The 26,083-nt window shown below is 42.4% G+C and overlaps 8 protein-coding genes across 9 annotated transcripts in view; 2 read left to right on the top strand and 6 right to left on the bottom strand.

Annotated features, from left to right (window-relative positions):
- Nucleotides 1-152: 152 nt before the first annotated feature.
- On the bottom strand, nucleotides 153-742 carry LOC137586643 (uncharacterized). The gene has a single exon (XM_068302751.1). It carries the CDS (start codon nucleotides 602-604, stop codon nucleotides 278-280), a length of 327 nt encoding a protein of 108 aa, XP_068158852.1. The 5' UTR covers nucleotides 605-742; the 3' UTR covers nucleotides 153-277.
- A 1,460-nt stretch (nucleotides 743-2,202) lies between these two features.
- Nucleotides 2,203-3,720, bottom strand: LOC137586584 (vitellogenin-3). The gene is made up of 3 exons (XM_068302677.1): nucleotides 3,466-3,720; nucleotides 3,117-3,376; nucleotides 2,203-3,049 (listed from the first exon to the last, which is right to left on the bottom strand). The coding sequence occupies exons 1-3, from the start codon at nucleotides 3,707-3,709 to the stop codon at nucleotides 2,375-2,377; spliced, it is 1,179 nt and encodes a 392-aa protein (XP_068158778.1). The 5' UTR covers nucleotides 3,710-3,720; the 3' UTR covers nucleotides 2,203-2,374.
- Nucleotides 3,721-4,913: 1,193 nt separating this feature from the next.
- On the bottom strand, nucleotides 4,914-6,303 carry LOC137586883 (phospholipase A1). The gene is made up of 2 exons (XM_068303067.1): nucleotides 5,808-6,303; nucleotides 4,914-5,741 (listed from the first exon to the last, which is right to left on the bottom strand). Exons 1-2 carry the CDS (start codon nucleotides 6,285-6,287, stop codon nucleotides 5,043-5,045), a joined length of 1,179 nt encoding a protein of 392 aa, XP_068159168.1. The 5' UTR covers nucleotides 6,288-6,303; the 3' UTR covers nucleotides 4,914-5,042.
- A 2,870-nt stretch (nucleotides 6,304-9,173) lies between these two features.
- On the top strand, nucleotides 9,174-9,698 carry LOC137583156 (uncharacterized). The gene has a single exon (XM_068298069.1). It carries the CDS (start codon nucleotides 9,174-9,176, stop codon nucleotides 9,696-9,698), a length of 525 nt encoding a protein of 174 aa, XP_068154170.1.
- A 1,658-nt stretch (nucleotides 9,699-11,356) lies between these two features.
- On the bottom strand, nucleotides 11,357-12,978 carry LOC137586755 (uncharacterized). Its single transcript, XM_068302900.1, has one exon. It carries the CDS (start codon nucleotides 12,828-12,830, stop codon nucleotides 11,622-11,624), a length of 1,209 nt encoding a protein of 402 aa, XP_068159001.1. The 5' UTR covers nucleotides 12,831-12,978; the 3' UTR covers nucleotides 11,357-11,621.
- A 2,081-nt stretch (nucleotides 12,979-15,059) lies between these two features.
- LOC137587214 (keratin-associated protein 21-1) lies at nucleotides 15,060-15,780 on the bottom strand. Its single transcript, XM_068303520.1, has one exon. It carries the CDS (start codon nucleotides 15,693-15,695, stop codon nucleotides 15,060-15,062), a length of 636 nt encoding a protein of 211 aa, XP_068159621.1. The 5' UTR covers nucleotides 15,696-15,780.
- Nucleotides 15,781-16,400: 620 nt separating this feature from the next.
- Nucleotides 16,401-18,614, top strand: TTLL1A (Tubulin tyrosine ligase-like 1A). Of its 2 annotated transcripts, none has more exons than XM_068297211.1 (4): nucleotides 16,401-16,946; nucleotides 17,038-17,617; nucleotides 17,694-18,034; nucleotides 18,109-18,614. In XM_068297211.1, the coding sequence occupies exons 1-4, from the start codon at nucleotides 16,633-16,635 to the stop codon at nucleotides 18,503-18,505; spliced, it is 1,632 nt and encodes a 543-aa protein (XP_068153312.1). In that variant the 5' UTR covers nucleotides 16,401-16,632; the 3' UTR covers nucleotides 18,506-18,614. The 2 variants fall into 2 exon arrangements, with proteins under 2 accessions (XP_068153312.1, XP_068153321.1); XM_068297220.1 differs by having other exon boundaries at nucleotides 16,899-16,981; nucleotides 17,064-17,617.
- Nucleotides 18,615-18,789: 175 nt separating this feature from the next.
- baz (bazooka) overlaps nucleotides 18,790-26,083 on the bottom strand; it is a 32,930-nt gene continuing 25,636 nt past the window's right edge. The window contains 7 exon segments of the mRNA XM_068297200.1: nucleotides 18,790-20,541; nucleotides 21,509-22,031; nucleotides 22,103-22,355; nucleotides 22,357-22,768; nucleotides 22,832-23,104; nucleotides 23,175-23,818; nucleotides 23,893-25,629. Of these exon segments, the coding sequence (XP_068153301.1) occupies nucleotides 20,079-20,541; nucleotides 21,509-22,031; nucleotides 22,103-22,355; nucleotides 22,357-22,768; nucleotides 22,832-23,104; nucleotides 23,175-23,818; nucleotides 23,893-25,629 (4,305 nt within the window). The 3' untranslated portion in view covers nucleotides 18,790-20,078.

Below are 26,083 nucleotides of genomic sequence, written 5' to 3'. Positions count from 1 at the left end.
TGGCCTAACTAACTGGTGAGAATGCTCGTCAAATTAAAAACAAACTCGACATTTATATGCATAGATAGATAATTGAATAGTTGGCAACATTCATTTCAAGTTTTTTTTTAATAAAAAATATTAAAAAAAAAAAAAAAAAAAATAGATACATATAGGTAAGGAGTTAATAAAGTGGAGAAACATTGCGAATTTCAGAATGGGAAATATTTTATGTAGATATGGTACAAGATTTTGGGATTCCTTTTTTATTTGTTCAGCAGATTTTCAGAGGATTGAATCACCACCAGCCACCACCAAGCGAGGAACCGGATGACCAGCCATCACTGGTCCAACCACCACCGCTATTACTCCAACCGTCACTCCAACCGCCGCCACCATTGCTCCAGCCGCTGCCGCCGTTGCTCCAACCGCCGTTGTTCCATCCGCCACCACCGCCGCCAATTTTGATCACTTTAATAACCTTCGGTTGGGAGGACCATCCGCTATTCCAACCACTGTTCCATCCGCCGCCACTGCCCCATGGATTTGAGCTCCAACCGGAGCTACGAATGAGTCCAGCTGAGGCACAGGCGATCAATGCGCAAACCACAATAAGGACTTTCATTTTATATGATTTTGTGTGTCAATTGGATTCCTGGTCTTCTCGAAGTGTAGCACTCGAATGATAAGTAACTATTTCCAGCATTCGCTATTTATTCAAAATGTAATACAAAAAACTACTGTGGAGCAAAACTGGGGCTACCACTGGGGCTGGTACTGGGGCTGGTACTGGGGGTTGGGGCTTCAGAATCCACAAAATAAATCTCTCTCAGATAATGGCGTGGGAGAGGGGGTTGGGTAGTTTTGGTGGCCAAACTGGTGATAAACAACAAACCAGCTCAGCCTCAGCTGGTGCTAAAGTAATTGCAGTTTATTAAACCACTTTGAGCGTCCGATTCTTGACCAGGGTCAACTGCTTTGCCACTAGCTAAAGCAGAAGCTGAAGCAGAAGCAACCTGTGACCATGTTGCAAAATTGCATATAATTCACACTCGCTTGATGGATCATTTCCTCGCCTGCCTCACCAAAGCCAACGCCAACGCCAATGCGAATGCGAATGCGAATCCGAATGGTAACCATACTGTATGATAGTGGCGGGTTCATCATTGGCCGGTGGCGGAAACTGACAAATAACCACAAGTTATGCGCCATCTTAAGGCTTAAGCTCTGTCAGCTCAGTGGCAAGCCACCCGTTAGGTGAGTCATTTGTCAGTCAGGTGATGGTTGCACAGTGGTTTAAGTGCTCTCATTAAATTCTATTCATCATTCGTCAGTTTGTTCTTCATTCTCATCTAATTGCCATGTATGGGTCATCCATCATAAGGTCATCCATTATTATTATTTGCTCAATTGGACTAGTTTTAATCTAGAAACTAGAATTTTTGACGTTTTACCATCCACAGTGTTATTATTTTGTCCCCCCCTTTCTCAAGAATATAGAAATGAGAAAAGAACGTGTGATTTTCGTCCTTTTTCACGAAAGCTGTCTGAAAATTACAGATTTGAATGTTTAAGGATTAAAAAAGTTTAGGGTAAATCGCAAGAGTCCAAAGCCCAATATGTTGTGGATAGGGCAGCAGTTCGTAATAAATTTTTGACCAGTTTTGCAATAGTCAATGATAGCCAAATCGATCCGATTCCAATAATTCGACAAACGGCATAGACCCTGGCTAAAATCTGCTGATATGTTGTGAGCTTAAATAACTATATTGAGTAAACTGGCCGTTTTATCATTTCTTTAATTTTTCAGATCGATATCACCAAATGGAGAATACACTCGCCTTGTAGCTTTGATTTCAGTAAAAACATTTCGACACCTTTTTTGTGCACAGTTTTAGTATGCCTTATGGCCATAACCTTTGAACTCTATTTCTATTGCATACTTTTGGGGTTTTTGTTATAATTTAAAGCAATTAACTTCATTCTAAATTGCCCCATTTTGCAAAATGCTAAAAGTATATTAGTTCAACTACTTTAGTCTTCTGTTATCCACTGTAATTGTTAATGTGGCGCCAGCTGAGCCACAACAACCACACAATTTTCATCATCATCATCATCATCATGATGATGAACGTCTTTGCCTTCGTCTTGGTCATTTGTAGAGATTGTTGCAATATTCTCAGTGTTTTGTGGCCTCTTTTCCACAAGTTGTTTTTCTTTTGGTTAAACTTTGGTTTTTGTTTTTTTGTGTTTTTTGCATAATAAACAAAGTTTTAATTGAATTGTCAACGTCTTGGCCAGGTCAAGCAAGACGCTAACAGCAAGCATTATAATAGATAGCATAAGAAAAAGAAATACGAATAAGAAAAGAAAACCTTCCTTAACTCCAACTAACTCAGCTCTTGGGACATAGACCACAGTTTTTATATTCAACCGTTCGATTTTCCGATGATCCATAGCCATACGGTTCGCTCGACTTGACCTCCAGGAAATAGTTACCCTTGACAAAATGCGGCACTGCATAACCCATTGGCTGCAACACTCCAGGACATCGTTTGTCCCGAAGGCTCGATATCGAATTGCATTGTGCCGACATAAAGTTGAGCTCATTGCCCGGATAGATGGACTCCAAATAGTATTGCCAGGAGCGTGAATGAGCACAGATGGCGGTGAGGCAGCCGCTTGGCAGCGGACCCGTTCCATCTGGATAGAAATCCACATCGCCCAAGGGTTCACGTTTACCCAGGACTCCCGAATTGCTGTGAATGACATCGACAAATGCCCCGTCGCCACGCATTAGACCCGACAGAGTTTCGCCCTCATTGAAGCATGGTTTGGCCGGATCCAGGCCAGTGATATGGGGAATCTTTTGGCCCGTATATTCGTGCAAAAACCTTCCGGTAGCGCCAACAATATGTGCACCCAAGCTATGGCCAATCAAATGGATATTGCGAACTGGCACCACTTCCAATAGCTTGACCAGGCTACGAGCAATTATCGCGCCGATTTCTCCCGTATTGAAGGCCGACCACGAGTACAGGGTGTCCACAAACTGTGCAGCATCAATGGCCTACGAAGAGAAGATGTCAATTGAATCTTGCAGACCGAATGTGGGTTTCATTATGATGCTTCCATACCACGAAATTAACATCACCGCGGCAATTATAGGCTTTGGAGAAGAGATCTATGGTATCGGAACCATTCACCGTTGTCGTCCAACCAGTGGCTAAGATGACAACTTTCTTGTTGGGATCAAAATCTTTGCTCTGCCACAGGCCCTCCGGATGTAATAATGGATAACTTTGCTTAGTGCACGCCGTTCGCAGTTGAAAGCTCATTTTACTTATATCAGGAGTATATTTCGATTTAACATTATTTGTGCCCACTGCCTGTGAGCCTGAGAAGACATGGAGAAACAACGTGAGAGGGAGAGGGGGAAAGTGAGACTAACACAATTTGTTATTATTTATTTATTCCGGTACTCACAAATGGCATTTATTGAACTCGCAACAACTTGAAAGGGATACCCGGCTAATAAGTTTTTACTATTCTCAAATATACCCTTAGCCGTGGGCAAAATACTTGAATCAACAAAACTGACACCCAAACTCACCATCGAACCCAAAACATCGGGTATACTGAATTCGATGGCATTCAATGGGCTAATCAATGGTAAAACCAATAAAATTAGTTGGAAATTATTTAATTTTTTGATTTGTTTCACTGTCATCCTGATTGAACAGTTCAATACCGACTGAGTGCCGGAAATTGTTAAACAAAATGTATTTATAGGCAATATAAATGTATATAGAGGGAAGAGAATCTTGAAACCGGCAATGCCTTATAGGTGTATGTGTTTTGTGTGTGTCTCTATACGTATGTATGTATGTACATATGTACATATATACCTAAATACACTACTTATATTCTACTTGAATGTAACCATATCGATGCACATCAGGGCAATAGCAATCAGATAAGGTGCACTTGTCACTTAATTAGATTCGGTTCGCCATTCTATATAGCATATAGAAATATTTCTCTTCTCAAAAGTTGTTCTCGTTGCGAGAGATCTGTAGGGGGAAAAACAAAACAAACCTCAACCTAAGGCACTTTGAAGATAGCAATTTTGTTTCGTGTATTGTAACAAACTACCTACACATACATACATACACCATCAGAGTAAACTACAATCCCCTATAGCCAGTGTCAGGGCTAATTCTGATTGCTAATCACGCTAATAAAAAGCTTCTTTTTTCGAAATGGAATATATTGAAATAATTTCAATGAGCTTTTCACACAATACCAGCCACATTGGATTTAGAGACTTGGGCTAATCCTCTGCAGAGCATTAAAAAGGAATTTTTGAGGCGAATGATTATACAAACTGAATCACTTGACTAGAGATCAAACATCAAACATCTGTATGACTATATAGTCACAATCGTCACGTACATAAATGGGCGGCAACAAAACAATGCTATATCCATATTAATGCTTTGATCTGATGTCAGAACATAAACGTCTCCATACCTAATTAAGCCATTAGTTAGGGAAAAAGCCATTAACATGCTGTTGACGTTTGCCAGTCGTCAACAATTTGGAGAAGCCCAAAAAAAATAATGTATCAAAGAAGTTAACTTTAGATATGCTGAAGTTTATATACTCTTTTAGTTCCAAGTCCATTGTATATATAAAAAAGAATAGGTAAATTCCCCAAATCCCTTTGTATCATGGGCATGCCTAGATCTCTTCTCTCCAAAGTTGACTCAATTGAAGACTATGATCCCTTGAATATGTCCTCATTGTACTCTCATTTAGTGGTCAACTATCTCAAACTCTTTTATACCCTTTCTGGTCTACCCACCCCACACTACCCTTTGCAAGAGTATGGGGAGAAAGAAAAAACACAATACCCACAAAAGAGCAGTTCATTCAGTTGATATCAGTTCAAAGCTTGTGATTGTGTTATAGATAAGAAGCTTTCGCTACGATCAAAAAGCTCAGCTTTAACTGCTCCATTATAGATAGTTAGAGAGTGAAAGAGAAAGAGTAGGTAATTTTTATATATAGGTAACATCTCTTGTACAGACTCCACACGATGTATTTGTATATGTGTAGTTGTTTGGGCTCGCCTCCTTGCCATAGGGTTCCGATCCATTAGCATCGACATAGAACATACCCAATTTCCCGTAATTGGCTGCATAGCCCATTATGGCCGCATCGCGGCAATTGCGCCCATCCAAGAGATCGGCATAGTGAGTGCAACGTTTGCCCAGAAAGTCATTTGCATTGCTCGGATAAACAGTCTCCACGAAATAGTCGACCGCTCGATTATGGGAGCACGTTATGGGAGCCTGGGCACAACCCGACTTAAAGGGTGCCAAGCCCTGGACAAAAAAATCGGCATCTGCCTGACGCCTTGGAGTGCCCAGAATGCCGGGATTTGTGTGTATAATATCCACGAATCTGGCATCTCCACTGCGTACACCCAGCAAATTGTTGCCATCGTAGAAACATGGATTCGCCGGATCTAGGCCAGTGATGCGAGTCAATATCTCGCCACCGGTGAGAGCCTTGTAATTGCGACCTGTCGAGCCGGCTATCTGAGCACCCAGACTATGGCCGATCACATGCAGACGTGTGGTGATGTATTGACGATTCAGTTTGACCAATGCCTTGGCCACATATGCTCCAATTGCTTCCGTATTGAGAGCCGACCAGGTATACAGGGTATCAATGAAATTGCTGGCATCCAAAATCTATATATATAGATAGACTTGATATGTAGAAACACCTCTCTCAGTAGAAATTATCTTTGGACTCACCACAAAGTTAGTGTCATTGCGGCACTGATAAGCCTTGGCCATTGGTCCACTATTTGAATTATTTATGTTCGTTGTCCAGCCAGTGATGAATATAACCATTGGTCTATCTTGCCGGAAACCCTGTGTCCGCCAGAGATCTTCTGCCCGGGTTAGCGGTATACTGACATTGTGACACTCATCCGTGTGCAGTTGGAAACTCATTTTGGACATGTCCGGTACAATTTTCGACTGAACAATCCCCAGATCAACAATTGTGCTGCATATGTAATTCAATGCCGAGAAACTTATGTCCAATGGTACACCAATAGCCAGCTGACGTAATTGATCCTGCAGGAATTGCAATAGATCTTGAAAATCAATCGGTGATTGTCGCTTCTGAACGTCATGTCCTTGAGCCGGAAACTCCATAGCCAGGAGAAGCAATAGACTGGCCATCATTAGGGATCTGTGGGCCAAGGTCATTTTGTTTTGTTCCGTCATTGGCTGGTGACAACGCAAAACTGACCCATACGGGTTCCCAACAAATGCCCTTATATCCGACACTCTCATCATCACGTTCCGAGTCTAGGTTTTTGGATTCTGATTTGGGTCTTAGTCTAGACATGAGAATTCAACTTGATCAGTTGCCCCATTTTTTTCGTTTTTTTTTTTTTGAACTACTCCAGAGCGTGCCTAAGCAACTTAATGACGCTTACCCAACTCAGGTAGCTTTCCCCCCCGAAACTAACAAAAAGCAAAAACAAAAACCTTGTGGCAGAGATGGACGTGGAGACGGAGAAGGCGAACAGGCGTAGCCGCATTTACCAATCGCATAATTATACCCTCTACCTGTACCCTGTGGCCTAAACATGCAAAAATTTAATGAATGCAACCAAACAGAAGGAACTCCATTAACTCCCCCCCAGAAAGTCCATCTGCCCAGTCCAATGAGTTTGCCGAGATATATGCGAACATTTAGCTCTCACTGAAAACTTTTGGATTTAGGGCATCTTTAAGTCGGTTTAATGTTGGGAAACTTCAGTGCCAGCGAAAAATAGTTGCTGCGTTAGGAAATGTTGATACCAAAATGCCAACTAATAACTAACTGCACTCCCAAAATGCGGCCACAAAAACCCTCTTGCCTTGCCCGCCCCCGAATTAAATGTGGGTGAGAGAGAGAGAGAGGCTCTGCTTCTGTTTGATTCATTTTTTTGTTACGGCGATTCGCAATTTTTGTGTGTGGTGCCCCACTGGCCGCTTCAATTGCTGCTGTTGCTGCACGCTACCCAACCACCAACTAAAACCACCAAACAACATGAGCCACATCCACATGGAAGAAGTTGAGAGCAGCAACCAAGGAGAAGGGGATTGCCCCACTGACTTATTCTCCGTAAAATAGTTCGATCAGCCTCGAGGATTGAATTTAGGGGAACGCAATCCCCCACATCGACGCCCATGGACACGAAGTGATTGTCGATGGTGTTGGATAGGCAAATGAGTAAACATATACTTATGTCGTCTATACGTATGTATGGTTATATTTGAACGGTTTATTCGCAAGTTAGACTTCATTAAATGGTTAATTGCAATATGCAAAATCATATGTGGAAAGTGCCACAGATATGTTTACCCCGAAAGTATAATGTACGCAGAGGCAGTAGTAAAAAAAATTCATATGAATTCATAGCCATAAACTCTTTTATATAGAGACAAACAGGATGTGTTTAGACTCAATTACAAATTATCGAATAGCAACATTCCTTCAATCAGACAATGCATTTCATTCACATGACATATATCATTGAAATAGATTCACACTATTTATTACCCATTAGAAATGACTAATTTATTAAGGTAATGATTGGTTTCAAAATGCCTTAACTTGTCACGTATTAAAATCTAGTATACTTTGCCTGAGACTTTTTCTGCTTCCATCCATCATTGGTCAATATCGCTTTTGTTATCTTATTTATGAATAAACTTGTCTAAAAGTCTTAGGGTCATGATTCTCTCTAATGGATAATAGAAATAAGTGGTTTTCTTTTATAACAAGAAGTGAGTAATCTTTGTTCATTTCAAACAATAGTTTTAAGAACACATACAACTTAATATTGTAAAAATGTCCTTTAGAACCAAAGAGTGCCTTTAAAAATTTATAGCCTTAAGCCTAGGTCTGAAGAGCTCCAGATGGCCCTAATAGACTTAAATTGATTAAAACTTAGTCCTGGAGAGTTTATTCTAATTATTTTGTAGACGACATTTAATTACAGGGTATCAGCAATGTCGTTGCTGTATTCTATCTTTGGCTTCTTTTTTTGGGCATTTTGTAGCTTCTTATTGTGTGTGTGTGTGTGCGTGTGTGTGTGTGTGTGTGTGTATTTTCTGTTCGCTTCACAAAAATGAACACAAAAAATGGCAAATTGTTTGCTCTATGCGATATTTGTTGTTTACTTATTAGTTTGCCATGCCTTTTGCAATGTTTCTTTGTGTGTGAGTGACTGACTAAATGACTGAGTGAATAAATGAATGAGTGAATGTGTCAGAGCTGCGACGCATGAAGTTGGCTTCCAACATATTTCGGCTGGCTAACGTCTTTAATTGCACTTATGTATCTATGTACATACATACATAATCGGTGGAAAACTTTTTCTCATATGAAACAAAAAATATTTCTATAAATATTCTATTGCCATACATAATCTGTACCTAGATCAACCTTGACTTGAGTTTGATTTACTGATCAACTCAATTAGCTGCTCAATTGGCGGACTTGTGCCAAAAATTTGTTGTAGCTTCCGCCTACAGAAGTGAAAACTTAAAAGAAAGAAGAGATAAAAACAAAAATCAACAAAAGAAAACAAAAGTCATTTGAATCAGTGACAGGGAAAGGGGACAAGTTCATAGTTGTAAGAGTGTAAGAGTCTAGTAGTAGGAGGTGTAGGTGAAGGAGACTTATGCAATTCTCTCAACGAGAACTACCAAAAACTACTGCAATATACAAAATATTACGTATACGCACCATGTTGCAGCAACAGACATGTAATAACCAAGAGAGTAAGTGCAGCAAAAATTATCAGTACCCAAGAAAAACCGACGTTCGACAGGCAGGCAGACTAACAGGCAGATGTCCAATTGCAACAGACAAAAAAAAAAAAAAAATACAAAAAATAACAAAAGCCAAACCAAGCCAAGCCAAAGCTTTGGAAAATGCAGGAAAAACTATGGCAAAACTCTGCACAAGCCCCGCTCCATCACCTCCTTGCCCCCACACATGAAGCATGGCCAAAGCATATAAATGAAACCGAGTCTGGGTAAAAGAAATTAGTCGACTTGAAACATTTCGCCGCGACGGTCTAACCATATCGAAAAAGAAACCCACATCCAACCATGTACACCTTTTTGCTGATCCTGGTTCTGGTCCAACTAATGGCTGGCACTCAGTGTGCGCCCAGCGGCGAGGATATATCATCGATTGTTCATTCGGCTGGCTTATTGGGCAGCTATGCGGGTGCTCTGAGTGGCGGTGAGGCCTTGGATAAAATCAACTTCGATACCCACTCCCACGACTTTGGCGGGGAGCACTTGGGCTCATTGGGCGATCATTTGAGTGAGGATCATTTCCCAGCGGACTATGGCAGTGATGGCGGCTCAGCGGGCGTGGAATACGCCGAGGCAAGTGAATTGCATGCCCATTTCGATCACGAACACGAAAGTGAACCCGAGAAGCCTGTGCCGGGCATCGATCATGGCAAGGGAGCCTTCAGTTATAGCACACTCTACGAGTTCAAGGATCGCGATGAGCATGAACAGCATCAGCTGCAGCATCAGCAACTGGAACAACAAGTGGAACATGAATCGCAACTGGATCTCATTTCTCATCATCATCAAGATCATGATTTCGACTTGCATTAGAATTTCTGTGATAGTTGTTTTTCAATGTTGGATTATCGTTTTACATAGGTTTATCTATAGACTGTTTCCGTTTTTTTTTTTTTTTTGTCCCCATTCTGTCACATATGTATACTATTCTAGTTTTGACTAATCCAATTTGTTAAGAACCTAGATGAATTTTGTAAACTAATCACTTGCATAGGAACTGTCAAAATTTAACACATTCCCTAACCCAGAAATACCATATAAACTACGCCTAATTGTTTAGGCTGTTTATCAATAAACTCTTTCCGCCTTAATACCAAGCGAGTTTTCTTTGAGTTAAGCTTGATGTCATGGAAATTTGCGGGGAGAGAATAACCCTCATATGTACCTTTATATGTAGATTTGTTATTCATTTCACTATTCTTCTAATAAGAAAATATTGTTGCTAGTTGGCAAAGTAATTTTTCCATCGAGTGCCCGCTTATTGTATGATTTGAGATAAGAAATTTATCTATATGGCTTGCATATAATTGGATGTTTTATCTTAGCTGAGTGCAATGCAGTTGTCGTGTTCAATTAGTAAGCCACTGCCACTTGGTCAAGTATCAAACGATTCCAGCCTTGATGGGCGTTCAGCCAAAACCTAGTATTTCCGTTCATTTGGGTATATAAGTTGATTTTTCATTTATCATTTCGAAGTTTTCAAAAGAAATGTCATTGTGTCTTATTGTAGTCGCTAGTTTGTTGACAATTCCAGGCCACACGTTGGCTTTGCCATCGCCGCCTGTTCAATTGGAGCAACACACGAACAACGGTGCGTATGCGTAATAATCGATAATAGTAGAATTGAAATTGGTTTATTTTGCAAGTTCTTCTTAGCCTATGGTCCTGCTATTCATATCAGTTCAGGTGTACTGCAATTAGCCCCACCCGATGAGCAAGCCCAATTGCTTCTGATGCCCAGCCTGTATCCAACGCCACCTCATCAAATCTGGTCTCAGATCTACTTGGATAATTTGCCAACCTCACCCATTTTACCCACTCGCGAGTCGCCGCACATTTCGATAAGCGACAATGTGGATTTTCCTTCACGTCATGTGAATCTCAATGAGTTAAAGTTGACTCTGGCTCAGCATCAGTTGGATCAGCTAAAACCCCATTCCCATGGACGTTGATTCGCCCATTGATCAGTGCTTAACTTTTAAGTGGCAATCGAAAAGGGAAAATAAAACGATTTAATTGCAATTAATAACTATTTTTAATGTTTCGCATTAGGGAAGTAATGTGGACTTAGAATCACACCATCTTTAAATTGCCACCAATGACAATTAAATTTTCTTAGTGCGTAAACGGAAATTTCGTTTAAAGGTTAATTTTAAACGGAATTCGAAACGGAATTGAAATTTGAAAGTCTGCTGCTTAGATCTATCAATATGTTCACAGTTAGCATCGAGGTGCTAATTTTGTTTCTAGAATCCCACAATGAACTCTGCCTACCATCCAGCTCCTCACCCACTCCCCGATTTGCCTCTGTCCCTGGGTTTGCCGTTGCCTTGAGTTAACTGAATAGAAAAACCCCGAAAAAAACACACACACTCACACACATACATACATACAAACGACAACGTTTCAACAAGTTCTGTTAGCTTATTGCATAAGATCCATCAGATCCGTAAGGTCATAATATTTTGAGGTTATTTAGATATGTAATATATATTTTTTATTATTTGTGAGAGGAAATATAGTTATAGTTAGTATATACATATATATACAAATTTGTAGATATTGATCGATAAAACAAAAACAAAATAAAAAAAACAAAAAAAATATAGCAGTCGTTTTTAGAACTAGGAAAAATAATAGTTTCGATGAGTAAGTAAGATTAAGTCGTCTTAGAGTTGAGTAGACCAGGGGGTGAGCTGTAGGAGGGAGGAAGAGTTGTGGATTCTAGGAACTTCTCTAGCAGCCCGAGGCCAACTTTTCCCAAATGCCGCCGCTCTTCCAGCCGCTGCCGGCGTTGTAGCCACCATTGTAACCACCGTTGTAGCCGCCATTGTAAGCGGCATTGTAGCCTCCATTGTAGCCTCCATTGTAGCCATTATTCCAGCCACTGCTGGAGTCAATCGAGGAGGAAGCCGAAGCCGAGGAGGAGGCACTGGAATAGGACACTGGAGCAGCTGGTGGTCCATAGACAGGAGCAGGCACACGGTTCTCACTGCTGTCTCCCTCATCGACAATCAATTTGATTGTCTTAACATATTGCTGCGATTGGGGAGCTGGTGCCGGAATAACAGAAACTGGAGCAGGAGCAGGAGCTGGAACTGGAACTGGAGCCGGAATGGGTTGCACATATCGCACAACTGGGGCTGGAGCAGGAGCAGGATAGGACACTGCAACTGGGGCAGGTTGAACGCGGACGACAGGAGCAGGAGCCGGCACAGTGTAGGTCACTGGAGCAACTGGAGCTGGTTGAACGCGCACAACTGGAGCTGGTGCTGGGGCAGTATAGGCAACAGGTGCCGGAGCAGGAGCAGAGTAGGCAACAGGTGCCGGAGCAGGAGCAGAGTAGACAACAGGTGCCGGGGCAGGAGCAGGAGCAGAGTAGACAGCAGGTGCTGGAGCAGGAGCAGAGTAGACAACAGGTGCGGGAGCTGGGGCGGAATAGGGTGCAGCTCTATAGGTAACTGCTGATGGAGCTGAGTAAGGCGATGCTCCATAGGTGACTGGAGCTGGGGCAGAGTATGAGCTAGAAGCGCTGGCACTGGAACTGGAACTGCTGGAGTAACCGAAGCCGGAACCGCCGCTATATCCGCCCGAGGATGGCTGTTCGATGACCTTGATAATTTTCACCACTTGCTCACCGCCGCTGGGGTAGCTGTAGCCGCTGTTGCCGCCATAGCTGCCGCCGTAGCTTCCGCTATAGCTGGACCCGGAGCTGGAGCCACTGCTGTAAACTGGACGACTGGGCTGGGAGTAATAACCTTGGTTGTAGCCACCAGAGTAGCCACCGCTTCCGTAACCGGAACCACCATAGCTTGAACCACCGCCCAAACCGCCGCCGGCGCCTCCACTTAGAGCCTTAAGCAGAGCCAATTTGGCGCCAAGCAGTGCATTAACTGGAGCAGACAAGGCCAGAAGGGCCATCACAATGCCAACGTACAATTTCATATTTGAATGTTTCTTCTCTTGGATGCTTTGGTTACCTGAAACAAAACTCAACTGATGTCCCAAATTGCCAAAACGCACAAATTTATAGGCCACAACGGCGTGTGGCTTGCTCTCTCAAGGTGTATGTGTGTGTGCGTGTGTCTCTCAATGTGTGTGTGTAGTTCTAATCTATGCTCCCAGATAAAGCTGGAAGCTGTTTGCTTAATTCATAAATAGTTACTGATGGGCCACGACAGTCACACACACACACACACACACAAGGCAGACAGACGGACAAACTAAGGCGGGGTCCCCATCATCTATGTATTCATCCAACCATCCATCCATCCATCCATCTATCCAACTAGCCAGTTATCTATCTACACATCTATGGGTCCATCTAACCATGAGTGCTTGTATGTTCGACAGTCTGTCCGTCTGTCTGTCAACTCAACTACTTAACCATCAAGTGAGATATTTTCTCGCATCTCTGTGTAAATAAAGCACACAACGAAGATCATCATTTTGCTTAGTCGTCGCTGGGCATAAGCGATCAGAAACCAAAACCCCAAAACCCAAAAACCAAAATCTATTGGCAAGTAGCACAGGTAATTCCCAAAAAAAAATACAATCAACACTAAAAGAAATTTCTGTAAATAAATACTTAACATTAAACAAGTCAACGTCCTCTCATGGACAAAATTTTCAGACTCCTTTAATCAAAATGTATTCATGTTCAAGTAGAGACCAATTTTAAGATCCTTTTTAGGTCGATCTAGTTCATATTTACGTCCTTTTTTAAGAGTTATCCACATTAAGCGAAAACTAATTGAGAATTATAACTAAATTATCTGGTGCTTCTTAAGATTCTGTAATTATTGAGTCGAAGAAGGACAAAACTGTATTTAAAACCTTTTATTTAAAATTAAGAAATCGTTTTGTTATGGCTGGATAGAGACCATTTTGTTAATAATCAAAATGAATATGCTTCTGACTGACTGTCCACCTATAATGAGTCGATTTGGAAATCGGTCTCCCTAGGGCCACATTATCTACCTACATTCGTTTTTTTTTTTGAGTGTATTTTTTGCTGCCTAAGCCTTTTTGCATACTCGTCTTCATTGTACCCCGCACTCGTATTGTCAATCATTTAAACCGAAAAAAAAAAAAAATCTTGTGCATGGCTACACGTAGTCTACGTCTACGTCTACGTCCACGTTCGCGTCCACGTCCACAGTCCATAGGCTTTCAATGATGCTAAGCGCGACAAAACTAACCAACTAGAGGAACGTAAGTTTATACAGAAGTTTTGATACTCTCACACATTGGAGCACACAGAATCGACACCTCAAGAATAGAAGCTTAAATCTAGGCGCAGCAGATTAGGCCACTTAAGAGATGTTTCATTTCATCATATGTGCTACTCCAAGCCAAGCTCGTGTAGGGTATTTCTTTAGTTTCATTTTGTTTTATTGTGCGTGTGTTCTTAAACTTGGACCAGATTATGATATTACACATTGTCCAGATTTGGATATGTATGTAAATGGAGATTTCGGTTTTGTCTATGCAAATCGGTTATGGGAAGATTTTCTGCAAATGTTTTTTTTTTTTATGGCAACAGGTTTTTTTTTTACTTAAAGGGTTTGCAATTTGAATAAATTATGCAGATCATTAGCTGTTCTCAAAGACGCTATCTCTCTCACTCTCTCTCTCTCTCTCTCTCTCTCTCTCTCTCTCTCTATCTCTCTTTCTTTCTCTCTTTCTCTCTCTATCAATGCAAATATTAAATCATAGGCAATTTACACATTTTGAATTCTTGAATTTGACTCTTTGAAATATTTTCTGTTTTTTTTTTTTTTTTTTTGGGCTTGGTAGTCGAAATACCATGAACCAAAATGGAAGTACCATTGTGAAAGGGGGCGGTGAGGCAGGGGCAAGGTGAGGTTAGTGGTTTTTGCTAAATAAATGTGTCAATAGTAAAGATCTGGGAATGGAACATGTACCAACTACTCGCCATTGTTTAGGGCCAACTTGCTACTCTCGATTTCATGCCAAAGATTGAAGGTTGAAGTGTACAATGGTGAATCCCCTCCCTCAAAACCCATCCTCGCCTCACCCCCACCGAATAGGTGCAAAATTTCCTTATTTTATTTTATTATTTTATTCGTTAACAAAAATGTATCTCAATTCTTTATAAAGATTTCATTGAAAAAAAAAAAGAAAGAATATTAATATATGATGCTTGAGGAACTAGCAGAGGCCTGGGGCCAAGCCCAAGGCTGTGGGTGCTGGGACACCAAAGCCCAAACCAAAACCACCTCCAGCACCATAGCCAGATCCGAAGCCATATGAAGCAGGCAAAGATGCTCCTCCAAATCCGCCACCGTAACCACCACCGTATCCGCCAATAAGTCCAGCACCAAATCCACTGCCACCCACAAGGCCAGCTCCAGCGCCGCTGATGACAGGCGTGGAGACGGAAGTGACCACAGGTGTTACCACAGCCGATGTGGAAATAGCTGGGGCTGCACCCACAAAGCCAGTGCTATAGCCAGATCCATAGCCACCGCCATAGCCGCCGCCATATGCTCCACCTCCATAACCGCCGCCTGGCACCACTGATACCTTGATCACTTTAACAACATTCTCGCCTCCATAGCCATATCCGGAACCGTAGCCATAACCAGAGCCATAACCAGAGCCATAGCCGCCATATCCACCGCCATAGCCGCCTCCGTAGCCACCACCATAACCACCAATTGCACCACCATAACCACCAGCTGCGCCACCTAACAGAACATTCAGTTTGCCAAATGTGGCCATTCCTGGGGACAAAAGTGATGCCACTACGACTACGAAAACTGCTGCTCCTCCATGGTTCTTCATGTTGTCGAATGCAAACGGTTGACTCTTGACTGGATACTTTGTGATGTAATGTGATATATATATAGATATTGAAGTAACTTCAATACCCTCTCTTCATCGACTGTTGAACCTATTGACCGGCCGCCGGCATTTATAGTTAACCTGCGACAATGGTCAGTTATTGTTTCCATTCCATTCGGGGCCAGGGCATCGCCATTGTGTGAAATTACTCAAACCTACCCAAACCTCAAAGCCCAAACCCAAAAACCAAAACCCAAAACCTAAAGAAAAACAATTTATGTCAAAGTCAATTTGCTCATGTGAAGCGCTAAGATAAAGTGCGATGAGATGGTTGAGAAGGGGGAGAGAGGGGGTTGGAGGTTCAACTAGAACTACACAATCATATACACACCAATTTGGTTGTACTCTGTCATGATTAGAACCCTCAAAGCCAATGTCAATAGAGAATTAACACTTTCGCTGGCGGAAGTCATTTTGCTGCAATTTTGCTGCACAAACATTACCCGTGACAATCACCTGAAATTCCGGGTTATGTGATGTCATCTGTTAGAGTCATCTGTCTCAGACTTAGATACGTTTCCCTCCTTACAATATTGCATCGATGGGATCGAAAATGATTCCCCCATCTAGCCGAACAATTTACAATTTTGACCTGTTTGAAATTCAACTGAAGTAGGCTTCATATGTCATCCAAATACATATATATATATTTATACATATATATGGATATATATATATTATTTATATATATCTGTGGAGAGTATAAAAAGATGTAAATGTTTAAATCCGCAGTTTCCATTTCGTACTTATATAATTCAGAGGTCTGAGCCAACAACAACAACTAAAACATATTTCGGAGTAAAGCTTTTATCGAAAGCAAAAGGAACCAAAATTCTAAATTTCCTGGCTTGAATTTTTTTGATTCGAACAGAACAAAATGAAGAAACACCCCCCATCCAAGCATCCAAAGAATCTGAAAAGAAAATTCCAGGCGCAGGGTCAACGGTTAGAAAATGATAATCAAACGGAACTCCAAATGAAATTCAAACGATCCTTGGGTCCACCGCGATCGGATAAATGTCTTCTATATAGCACCGATTGGGAGAAATCGGCATTGTTATCGAATTTTCGAAAACGAGGCTGGTTGCAAGTGCCATCCTTCGATGGCCAATGGAATTTTTATTGGGCCTGCACGCAAAATTGTCGTTATATCTTTGGTGTGGATCATCCGTATCGCATGCGATCAGATCAGTAAGCCGATTTGGTGTCGTCTACATTTAACAGATGTATGTAGTTATTTTTTCCTCTTTCCCCCTCCCCATCCACTGCTTATACTGTGTAGAATAATCAATCACTTTCCCAACTCAGTGGAGTTATCGCGCAAGGATCTGTTAATCAAGAATATAAAACGTTATCGCAAAGATCTGGAACGTAAGGGTGATCCCCTGGCCACCACATATGGGCCAAGTATGAAATTGGGCATTGGTGGGACGCGCTATATACATTTGGATATCATACCAATGACATTTGTCCTGCCAACTGATTATAATTTGCTCGTCGAGGAATTTCATAAGAATCCGGCAAGCACATGGATTGTCAAGCCGTGCAGTAAATCTCAGGGTGTGGGCATATTTCTGGTTAATAAATTATCCAAATTGAAGAAATATGCCTACGATGCCCGCACATTTTATCCGCACTTCAATCGGGATACTTGTGTGATATCGAAATATATTGATAATCCCTTACTAATCGGTGGTAAGAAATTCGATTTACGTCTCTATGTCCTGGTCACCACCTTCAATCCACTGAAAGCCTATCTATATAATGAGGGATTCTGTCGTTTCTGTACCGAGAAGTACGATCAAACGGAAATTGATAATGTTTTCATGCACTTGACCAATGTCAGCATACAAAAGACTAATGTAGGTATCCCGTTATTTTTTTAACTGAATAGTAAAATACAATTATATATATATATATATATATATGTATGTACAGGAAGAATACAACACCATCCATGGCGGCAAATGGCCCATGCAAAATCTTTGGCTCTATTTGGACAGTATGCGCGGTGAGGGGGTCTCGGATGTTTTATGGAATCGCATCTCGGATACGATAAGGCATTCCCTCAATGCTGTTGCTCCTGTCATGGCCAATGATCGCCATTGCTTTGAGGTGTATGGCTATGACATTATAATCGATAACAATCTAAAGCCATGGTTAGTTGAGATCAATACATCGCCATCAATGCATTCGACAACCACTAATGATCGGATGCTGAAGGCTCGTCTCATAGATAACGTCCTGCCTGTTGTTCTTCCACCTACGGGGATACCAGAGTACGTATACAGTAGACATTCAATCCAATTCCATATGTTGTTACATTCAATTTCTCCTCCTTCGCGCCCGACAGCGATCATTGGGATAAGACACCACATCCCGATCTTTTAAAGAATTTTACTCTTCTCTTACCCATGGATAAAGAGAAACCACACTCGACAAAGCGCCCACCACAGCGCAATGTTGGCAAGAAGCGTCCAGTTGTCAAACTCAAAATCAATAAAGAGGATGTAAATGCAACTTCAAATTCGGATTTACCCAGCACATCTCAAAAGAGTCCAACAACTATTGACCAAATGAAATGCCTGCCAAAATGGGTTAGATATAATTCACCCTTAACTATGTTGCCACCGATTCTCAACTTTCAGCGTCAAGTGGCTGGCTCCTCTACACCAACACCGCCAACACCACCACCACCATCTGCAGCATACAGCCTAGCGAGCTCCAAGTCTCCAAGGTTTTCTAAATGAAAAGTGATTACAGATATACACATCATACATCATCAATTCTATAAATATTCTTTACGTTTGCAGGAAAATAAACAAAGTCGAACCCCCGACATTACTTTACTTAGAACAATCGTTTGACTATTACAAAAAATGCAGACAAAAAGAACAATACAGAAAGAAAGACAGTTAAGCAGATTAAAATAGATTGGGATTATGCATATATAGAAATTCAAGATGGGAAGTCAATTCCCATTGATTACAAACTAGCCAAAGGCTCTTCTACTCAAATAAATCATTGGAAACTATTTTTGAGGGAAATCGACAGTTTGTTGCTTTTAATTTTCGCAATACAATTTCACAATTTACAAAATACTTATTATTTAGTTTATTAAATTAAAGTTATATTGTTCTTTAAACTATTTATGTATGTATGTATATATTGTGTAGTACAATATTTATGTATACATAGATCATTAATCTAAATAAACGTTGTCTCTCTCTTTTGATTTCTGGACCGGTATTTAAGTACTTAACATTTAGTAGATATTTATTTTAAGTTTGGGCAAAAAAATATTTAAGTTTCACTTAAGAAAATGGCGTCCGCCTTAAAGCCTAGGCACAAAAAATATATATACCTATTTATATATATTTACAAAGGACTTGCAACACTTTCATTTTCCAGCTTTGTAAATATATGTTTCGCTCAATTATATACAAAAATACTTAATATTTAGTTAATCAAATTAATGTTATGTCCTTTAATAATATTTTCATTACTGTATATATATTTATTTGCAAATAATCCAATTAAACGTTGTCTTTCTTTTATTTGCTGGACCGGAATTTAAGTACTTAAGATTAACATTTAAATTTGAATTTTTGTGTGGAGGCAAATGATTTAAGTTTCACTCAACTAAATGGCGTCCGCCTTAAAGCCTGGGCACGAGAGAGAACTAAAAAAAAATTAAATATTTACAAAGTACTTGCTACATTTTCGGTTCAACTTTGTAAATATTTGTATTTTTTTGCTTGATTATGTATATACAAATCTCTATAATGAAATTGGAATACTTTGTGTGTTTCCTAAATGGAATTATTTGAGTTCAATAAGTTCATTAGTGAACTCCTCATTATACGTATGTGAACTATATATATTGCAATGAACAAATAAACAAAGTTCATTTCAAGTTCATTCTATGATTGATATAAAAAATTGTAATTAAGGACCCAACTGGGTCACGAGAATGAACTAAGTTTACACAACTCTAGAATTAAATGAACTTAAATGTAATGCTGGGAAATTTTTTAGACAAAATTGATTTCATGTGTTCTATAAAGTAAAAAAAAAAAAAAAAATATATATATATATATGTATATTAAATGAATGTTTGCTGTTCACTGCACTAAATTGTTGCCGGCTGCAAACGTCTCTCACGTAGGAAGGATTAGGTTTGGGAATGCTTTTTCTCATTTGTTTTTATTAGCACTCGGTGGCATAGTAGAACACTTCCACCTCATTGATCTCTCCCATTTTTTGGCCCTGCTCAATGAGCAGGACGTCGCGTGAGGCGCGCGCATGCGCCAGCACCTATAGTCAAACTTTAGAGGCATGTGGCTGGGATGATGACGATGTGGGTGCTCCAATCATTTTCTGTACTGTCTGATAGGTGGGCTGCTGCTGCTGTTGCTGCTGCTGTTGATGGTGATGATGTTGATGCTGTTGCTCCCTAATTGTCACCTGGGTGACAAAGGGTCCACGACTCCGTGCACTGCTATTGAGGCTAGCCGGTGAATATCCATTTAAGGCAGCAGCCTTCCAATGCGGCACATTGATGGGCGATGATGAGGATGAGGAGCTATGCTTAATGCTGCCCACACGCTGTTGTTGCACTGTCTCGTATTCGTAAAAGCTGCTTACGGGACGCATGCCATTGGTCACGCCTGACGATGGCTGTTGATGTGATGAGGAGGCAGAGATAGAAGCAGAGGCGGATGAATGAAGACTGATGTCCTGGGAGCGGGCACTGCGTTGCGAATGGTAATGCTGATGACGACGACTGTGTCGGATAAAAGCGTAGAAAAAGAGAAGCCATTCAGTATGGGGGCAAATGGTAATATACAGGTGTGACGAGAGACAGAATGGACAAACTAAAGGCATCTACACTAAATATGTATGTATGTATGTATATACGTGTTGGGTAATTAATTAGTTAGTATTAATATTGTTGAATGGATTTTTTTTTGTTTTGGTGTTGTTACCTTTCAGCCTCCACCTTAATGCGTTGTCTGATCACCTGTTGGCGCATGCATTCCAATGTTGATTCCGAGAGCGTCTCTTGTATCGAGCTGGCATCACTTTATGGTTAATCCCAATCACCAGTGTTGTACAATGTTTGTGTTTTGTATGAGTGGAGGTGGTGTGAGTTAGATGTAGGTGTGTGGGTGTGGATGTGTGTGTGTGAGTGAGATACATATACATATAAAGCAAAACACACGGAACAAACAGAGAAAGAGACATATATGTATATACACATGTTAAAACAAAAATTATTAAGCAAAATTGGTAATTCTTTTTTTCCAAGAGTTAGTTAGTCAACATGAAAAATTAAGAAATACTAAAATGATAACACAGAAATTTGAAAGACTAGTTGAAAAACATTCACTGGACTTTTTCCCCATCTTCCATCATATCAACTAGAATTCAAGACTAGCAAAAATCTCATACGGGAAACTCACTAAAAACTAGGAATTCGCGTTTAAAAAAGTCGACGAAATATTTTTTTAACTGATGAGTTTCCAAACGAAAGTTATTTCTTACAAGAACAATGAGCATTGATAAACTATCCTATTCCATCAGAAGTAATTTGTGTCTGAATGGAATGATAATAGAATGACCTTAAGTATGTTCCCATGTGATGCAAAAGATTTGATGGAAAAAGCCAGTAAATAGTATGCCGACCACCTTTACTTGAGTTAATGGTTAATGAAAATGATTTTGCGCATGCCGAAAACTCCATCTCTCACCTAATTTGATGATGTTGCTGCTGCTGCTGTTGTTGTTGCTGTTGCTGCTGCTGCTGCTGATGTTGCTGCAAATCGTCGTAGTTGGCATAGTGCTGATAGCGATGATTAAATATATCATTCTGATGTATACCACCATGCAGTGATCCCACACCATTTGGAGCTGGAAGCGGTGGTGGGGGCTGGTAGGCTGGTGGTTTACCAACATTTCTCTCCATTGCAGCCAAAGCGGCTGTGGGAATTGGGGGTGGAGCTGTCGTTGGCGGAATGTTTGTGGTGGAGATGACAACCGATGACGGTGGCGATGTGGTGACCGCATAGGTGGCATCCACTGGCACCACACCATCCTTACGATTCTTGCCGAAACGGAACATGTGTCCAATGCCACGCAGTATGCTTGGTTTTTTGGCACGCGACTTATGGCCATGTTTGCCATCGTTCAATGAGCTTTGGAAGGGACCATTGCGTTGGGAGGCAAAGCCACCCTCATGATCGCCCTCCTCTAGTAACCAGGTCTTACGCGGCTCTGCAATGGAGGTACAATGATTCAGTGATTGAGGCGAAATGGAGAAATGTATTTATTTTTTCTTTACTTACTGTTTGCATCTGGTTCACTAACAACTGCAGCTCGCAAACTATCCTCGCGACCACGTCCGCGTGGCGCACGCAACGCATGATGACCGCGTGGCTCATCCGACATTTGCAGCTCCTGGACCATCGTCTGTAGAGATTCCAGGGATGAGGATTTCTTCAGGCCCAACGATGGTCCCAAATCGCCTAATTGATCCCTGGCCTCCGCTTCGGCGGCCAATTGATGTTGTTCTCTCTGCTCTATGCTGGACGCAGTCTTTTGCGTGCTTATATCCAGCTAACTGAGCATTGGCATTGGCTATGCGGACTGTTAGGGATTCAATGGATCCACCATAAACAGCCGATTTGGTCAACTGAATGCGTCGTTCGCGCTCTCGTTCCTCACGGAGTTTCTTATTCCGTTGATAGGTGCCTGTTTCGCGGGCATCCAGAGCGGCATGATGTTTCTCCGAAATGCTGCGTCTTCCCAATGCATCACGGGAGAAATGCTCCACACCAGAATTGTTTGTCTCCAAGCTAAGCTGTGAGGAATAAGTGGCATCAAAGTTGCCAGTGACAGCGGGTCCACCTGCTCCTCCTCCTCCACCTCCTGGAGTGGCGTTTGCTTGCAATGATGTGTTAGCACTGCTCGCGCTGCAGTGATGGCCATCATGCGGACGCGCCGGAAGGGTTCTAAAAAGGACACAATTAGTTGAAATGCTGAGAGTTAAGGAGAGAGATTAGGATTTTACTCACGGAGACATTGGTTCGGCATCGTCTTCGATAAGCAGAGCCGTATTTCCATGCCCATTGAGCAACTGCAGCTGAGCTGGTGACCAGTTATCATTGGTAGCCATGTAATATGATTCATTGCGCAACGAGGCGCCCGGTGGAGGTGGTAGGCGACGCTGCTGCTGGGACACGGATGACTGCTGCTGCTGGTGCTGTTGGTGTTGCTGCATTGATGGCTGCGATGAATTTGTGGAGCAAATACCTCCGGTTAGACGATCCAAAACGGGATTGCTCCATCTGAAAGAAAAGATTAATTGATTAGAAGGCATAACAAAAAAATTGAATTCGAAATAATTCGTTAACCCACCGATTCATATCGCTGCCGACATTTGCTCCACCTCCGCCTCCTCCATTGATGCGCTGCTCACGCTTTTCGGGACTTAAATAGATGACAGTGGCTCCCGAATTATCGCTGGCATTGGAACTACTATTATTGGTGTTACTTCCGCCACCGCCACTGCCGGCACCGCCGCCGCTGCTGCTACTCGTGCTATGATTGAGACCACCTGCCGCCTGCTGTTCCAATATATCACTGGAGCTGGCCGAGCGCAATATCTTTCGGCCCACCAGCAGAGTTATGGTGCCTGGATGCTTACCAGGATTATTGACCATGGCGCGACGCAGTGTCTCCATGGCCTCGGCATTATTTTGGCCACGCAACGACACACCATTCACACTAAGCAATTGGTCGTTCATGCGCAAACGGCCATCGCGGGAGGCGGCACCGCCGTGAATCACATTCTTCACGAATATTCCCAGATCACCGTCATGCTTCATTTGGCCATTGCTGTGGGACGTTGACGAAGATGACGAGGTGGAAGCATTTAGATTCGAACAGGTCTTGCCCTTGACACTAACACCAAGGCCGGCCTTTTCCGTATCGTGAACGGGTATGTGAAGAGTGAGTTCCTCACGTGATTGCCAGCTGTTGTTTCCAGGTGGTAGACTATCCTGTGGGGCGCAACAATTTATAAATAGATCATTAGAAAGGTGAAAACAAAGAGAGATGGGAAAAGGATACTTACATTTGAAGCTGCCGACTCGCTGCCCGCATCAATGAAATGCTGAGATTCGTTTAGCTGCGACTGGAAAAGTGAACGAGCCGAACTGGACTTTTGTACCTGGATATTGGCATTAGATGATGATGATGATGATGGACCAGTAACTGTTCCTGCCAATGATGGAGGAGGAACTGCCACTGGCTTTTCCAAAGGTTCTGATGGGGCTGGCTGCTCGGCCAACTCCTGTTGTCGGGACACCACAATCCGTACAGTGGCACCAGCTGGCATTCCTCTAAGTATGGCTACCACATCGGTTTGCGTTTTCCCTGTCATTGGAGTGCCGTCAACTTCTAGCAGACGATCGCCGGGCTTTAGGCGACCATCTTCAATGGCAGCTCCGCGTGGTAAAATATTCTTAATGTAGATGGGGCAGTGTCCGCCAGCGGGATTGTCACGCGTGGTCACCGAGAAGCCCAAGCCATTGGGTCCTTTCTTTAGTAGGATCTCAATTTTACGTCCCAGTTTGCGGGTATTAGCCACCTGCAGAGATGTGCCTACGGGAGCAGCATGGGGTTTGCGTGTGGGTGACACCGTGGCCACTTCCACCATTTCAGCAACTTTGGAATCGGAACGCTGCCGTTGACGTCTCTGGTGATCGGCACGCAGGACCCGCACTCTCAACTCCGAGGACTCTAGGGCACGTCGTAATTGCTCTTGGACCTGCGACTCGGCTAGGCCAATCAGTTTGATGCCATTGATTTCGAGAATGCGATCGTCGCGACGGAGGCGACCACGTTCGGCTCGACTGCCGGGCTCTACGTGCTGGACCAAGAGTCCACCGCCATGTTCCTTATCTGGCAGAGCCGTAAGACCCAATGGACTACCGTACTCATTGATAATTAGCAGCATTTCGCCATCTTTCTCCCGGATCGATTCATACGCCTGTCCCAGGGGTTCCTTGCGCTTGCTCTCTCTGGGCAAGGATTTGCTGGAATAGGCGCTGTTTGGCAATGAGGATTGCGCTTGGGCCGAGTTGATGGCATGAGTCTGATGTGGTTGTTGTTGGTGCTGATGATGTAGCTTCTCGGCGGCCTCCATCCATTTGTAGCCATTGCCATCTCCAAGAAATTGCATAGACAAGCGACCGGAACGAGCAAATGGCTGATGATTGGCTGTGGCTCCTCCTCCTGCTGCTGTTCCTCCAGACGCAGTTGCCAATTGATCTGATTTATGCTGGAGATGCTGGTGATGTTGCTGTCCAGCTCCTCCACCGCCACCCCCATCATCCTCCTCTTCCCACTGGGGTGACAATTGACCCCCAGCCTTGTCCAAGAGCAAACGTTCAGGCGAATCCCCGCCAGCATAGTGCGGAGCTGCAGCCGACCAACGTTTATTGCTGCCCTCTGCTTTGAGAGAGGCCAACAAATTTGGATCGCTGCTGCGGCGCACCATTAAACCCACACCCAGACCAGCCATTGGTCCCGATGTTGTGCTGGTCACCTCGATATGCGGCGTCGAAAGATCTCGTGTGGGCGCCTCTGTATTGGTTGGATCGCGAAATATATCTGGCGAACCGGTGCCCACCGATGAGCTTCCCGAGGCACCATCACCGCCGCCCTGCGGCACACCTGGATCCGGGCCGGGATCTTCAAAATGGGCCAATATCTGTTCTCGGTCATCGGCCACATCGCGAACACAATCATCCGGATCGAGGATACCCGACTGTGTTTGCAAATGGGTCACGCTTACCCAAGAATCGGGCTGTGAAGAATACAAGAAAAAGATCCTATATTAATTTCATTTCGAAAAAATTATTTAAAAATAATTTAAAAGGTATTAATTATTCGATGCGACCCCATCTCAAATGTCCAATACCCTAGGTATATAGTTATTTATTTATTTTGTTTTTTGCTTTTGGATTTTCGGTTGCGCCAAGTTGACGTTCCAGTTCTCCAGTTCAGGGTGCACGCTCGACTGCCTCCGCCTCTGACTCTGACTCTGCCTCTGCATGTGACTCCAACGCTTTTTGACTGGTTTCCATGACATGATGCAATTGTTGTTGTTGTTGCTGGCCAACAGTTTTCGGCATTTGGCATTTGGTTGTGGAATCCATTGGAATGCCAAAAAAAAGTTAAAGCAAGAGCAAGAGAGCAAAACTTAGTGATGTTTTTGTTTGCTTTGGTTTTTTTTGCTGCAATTTGGGCCATCGGAGGTC

The sequence above is a fragment of the Drosophila tropicalis genome, unplaced genomic scaffold (genome assembly GCF_018151085.1).
Source record: "Drosophila tropicalis isolate 14030-0801.00 unplaced genomic scaffold, ASM1815108v1 contig_158, whole genome shotgun sequence".
Taxonomy (NCBI): Eukaryota; Metazoa; Arthropoda; class Insecta; order Diptera; family Drosophilidae; genus Drosophila; species Drosophila tropicalis.
This window is presented reverse-complemented; position numbering and strand designations above follow the sequence as displayed.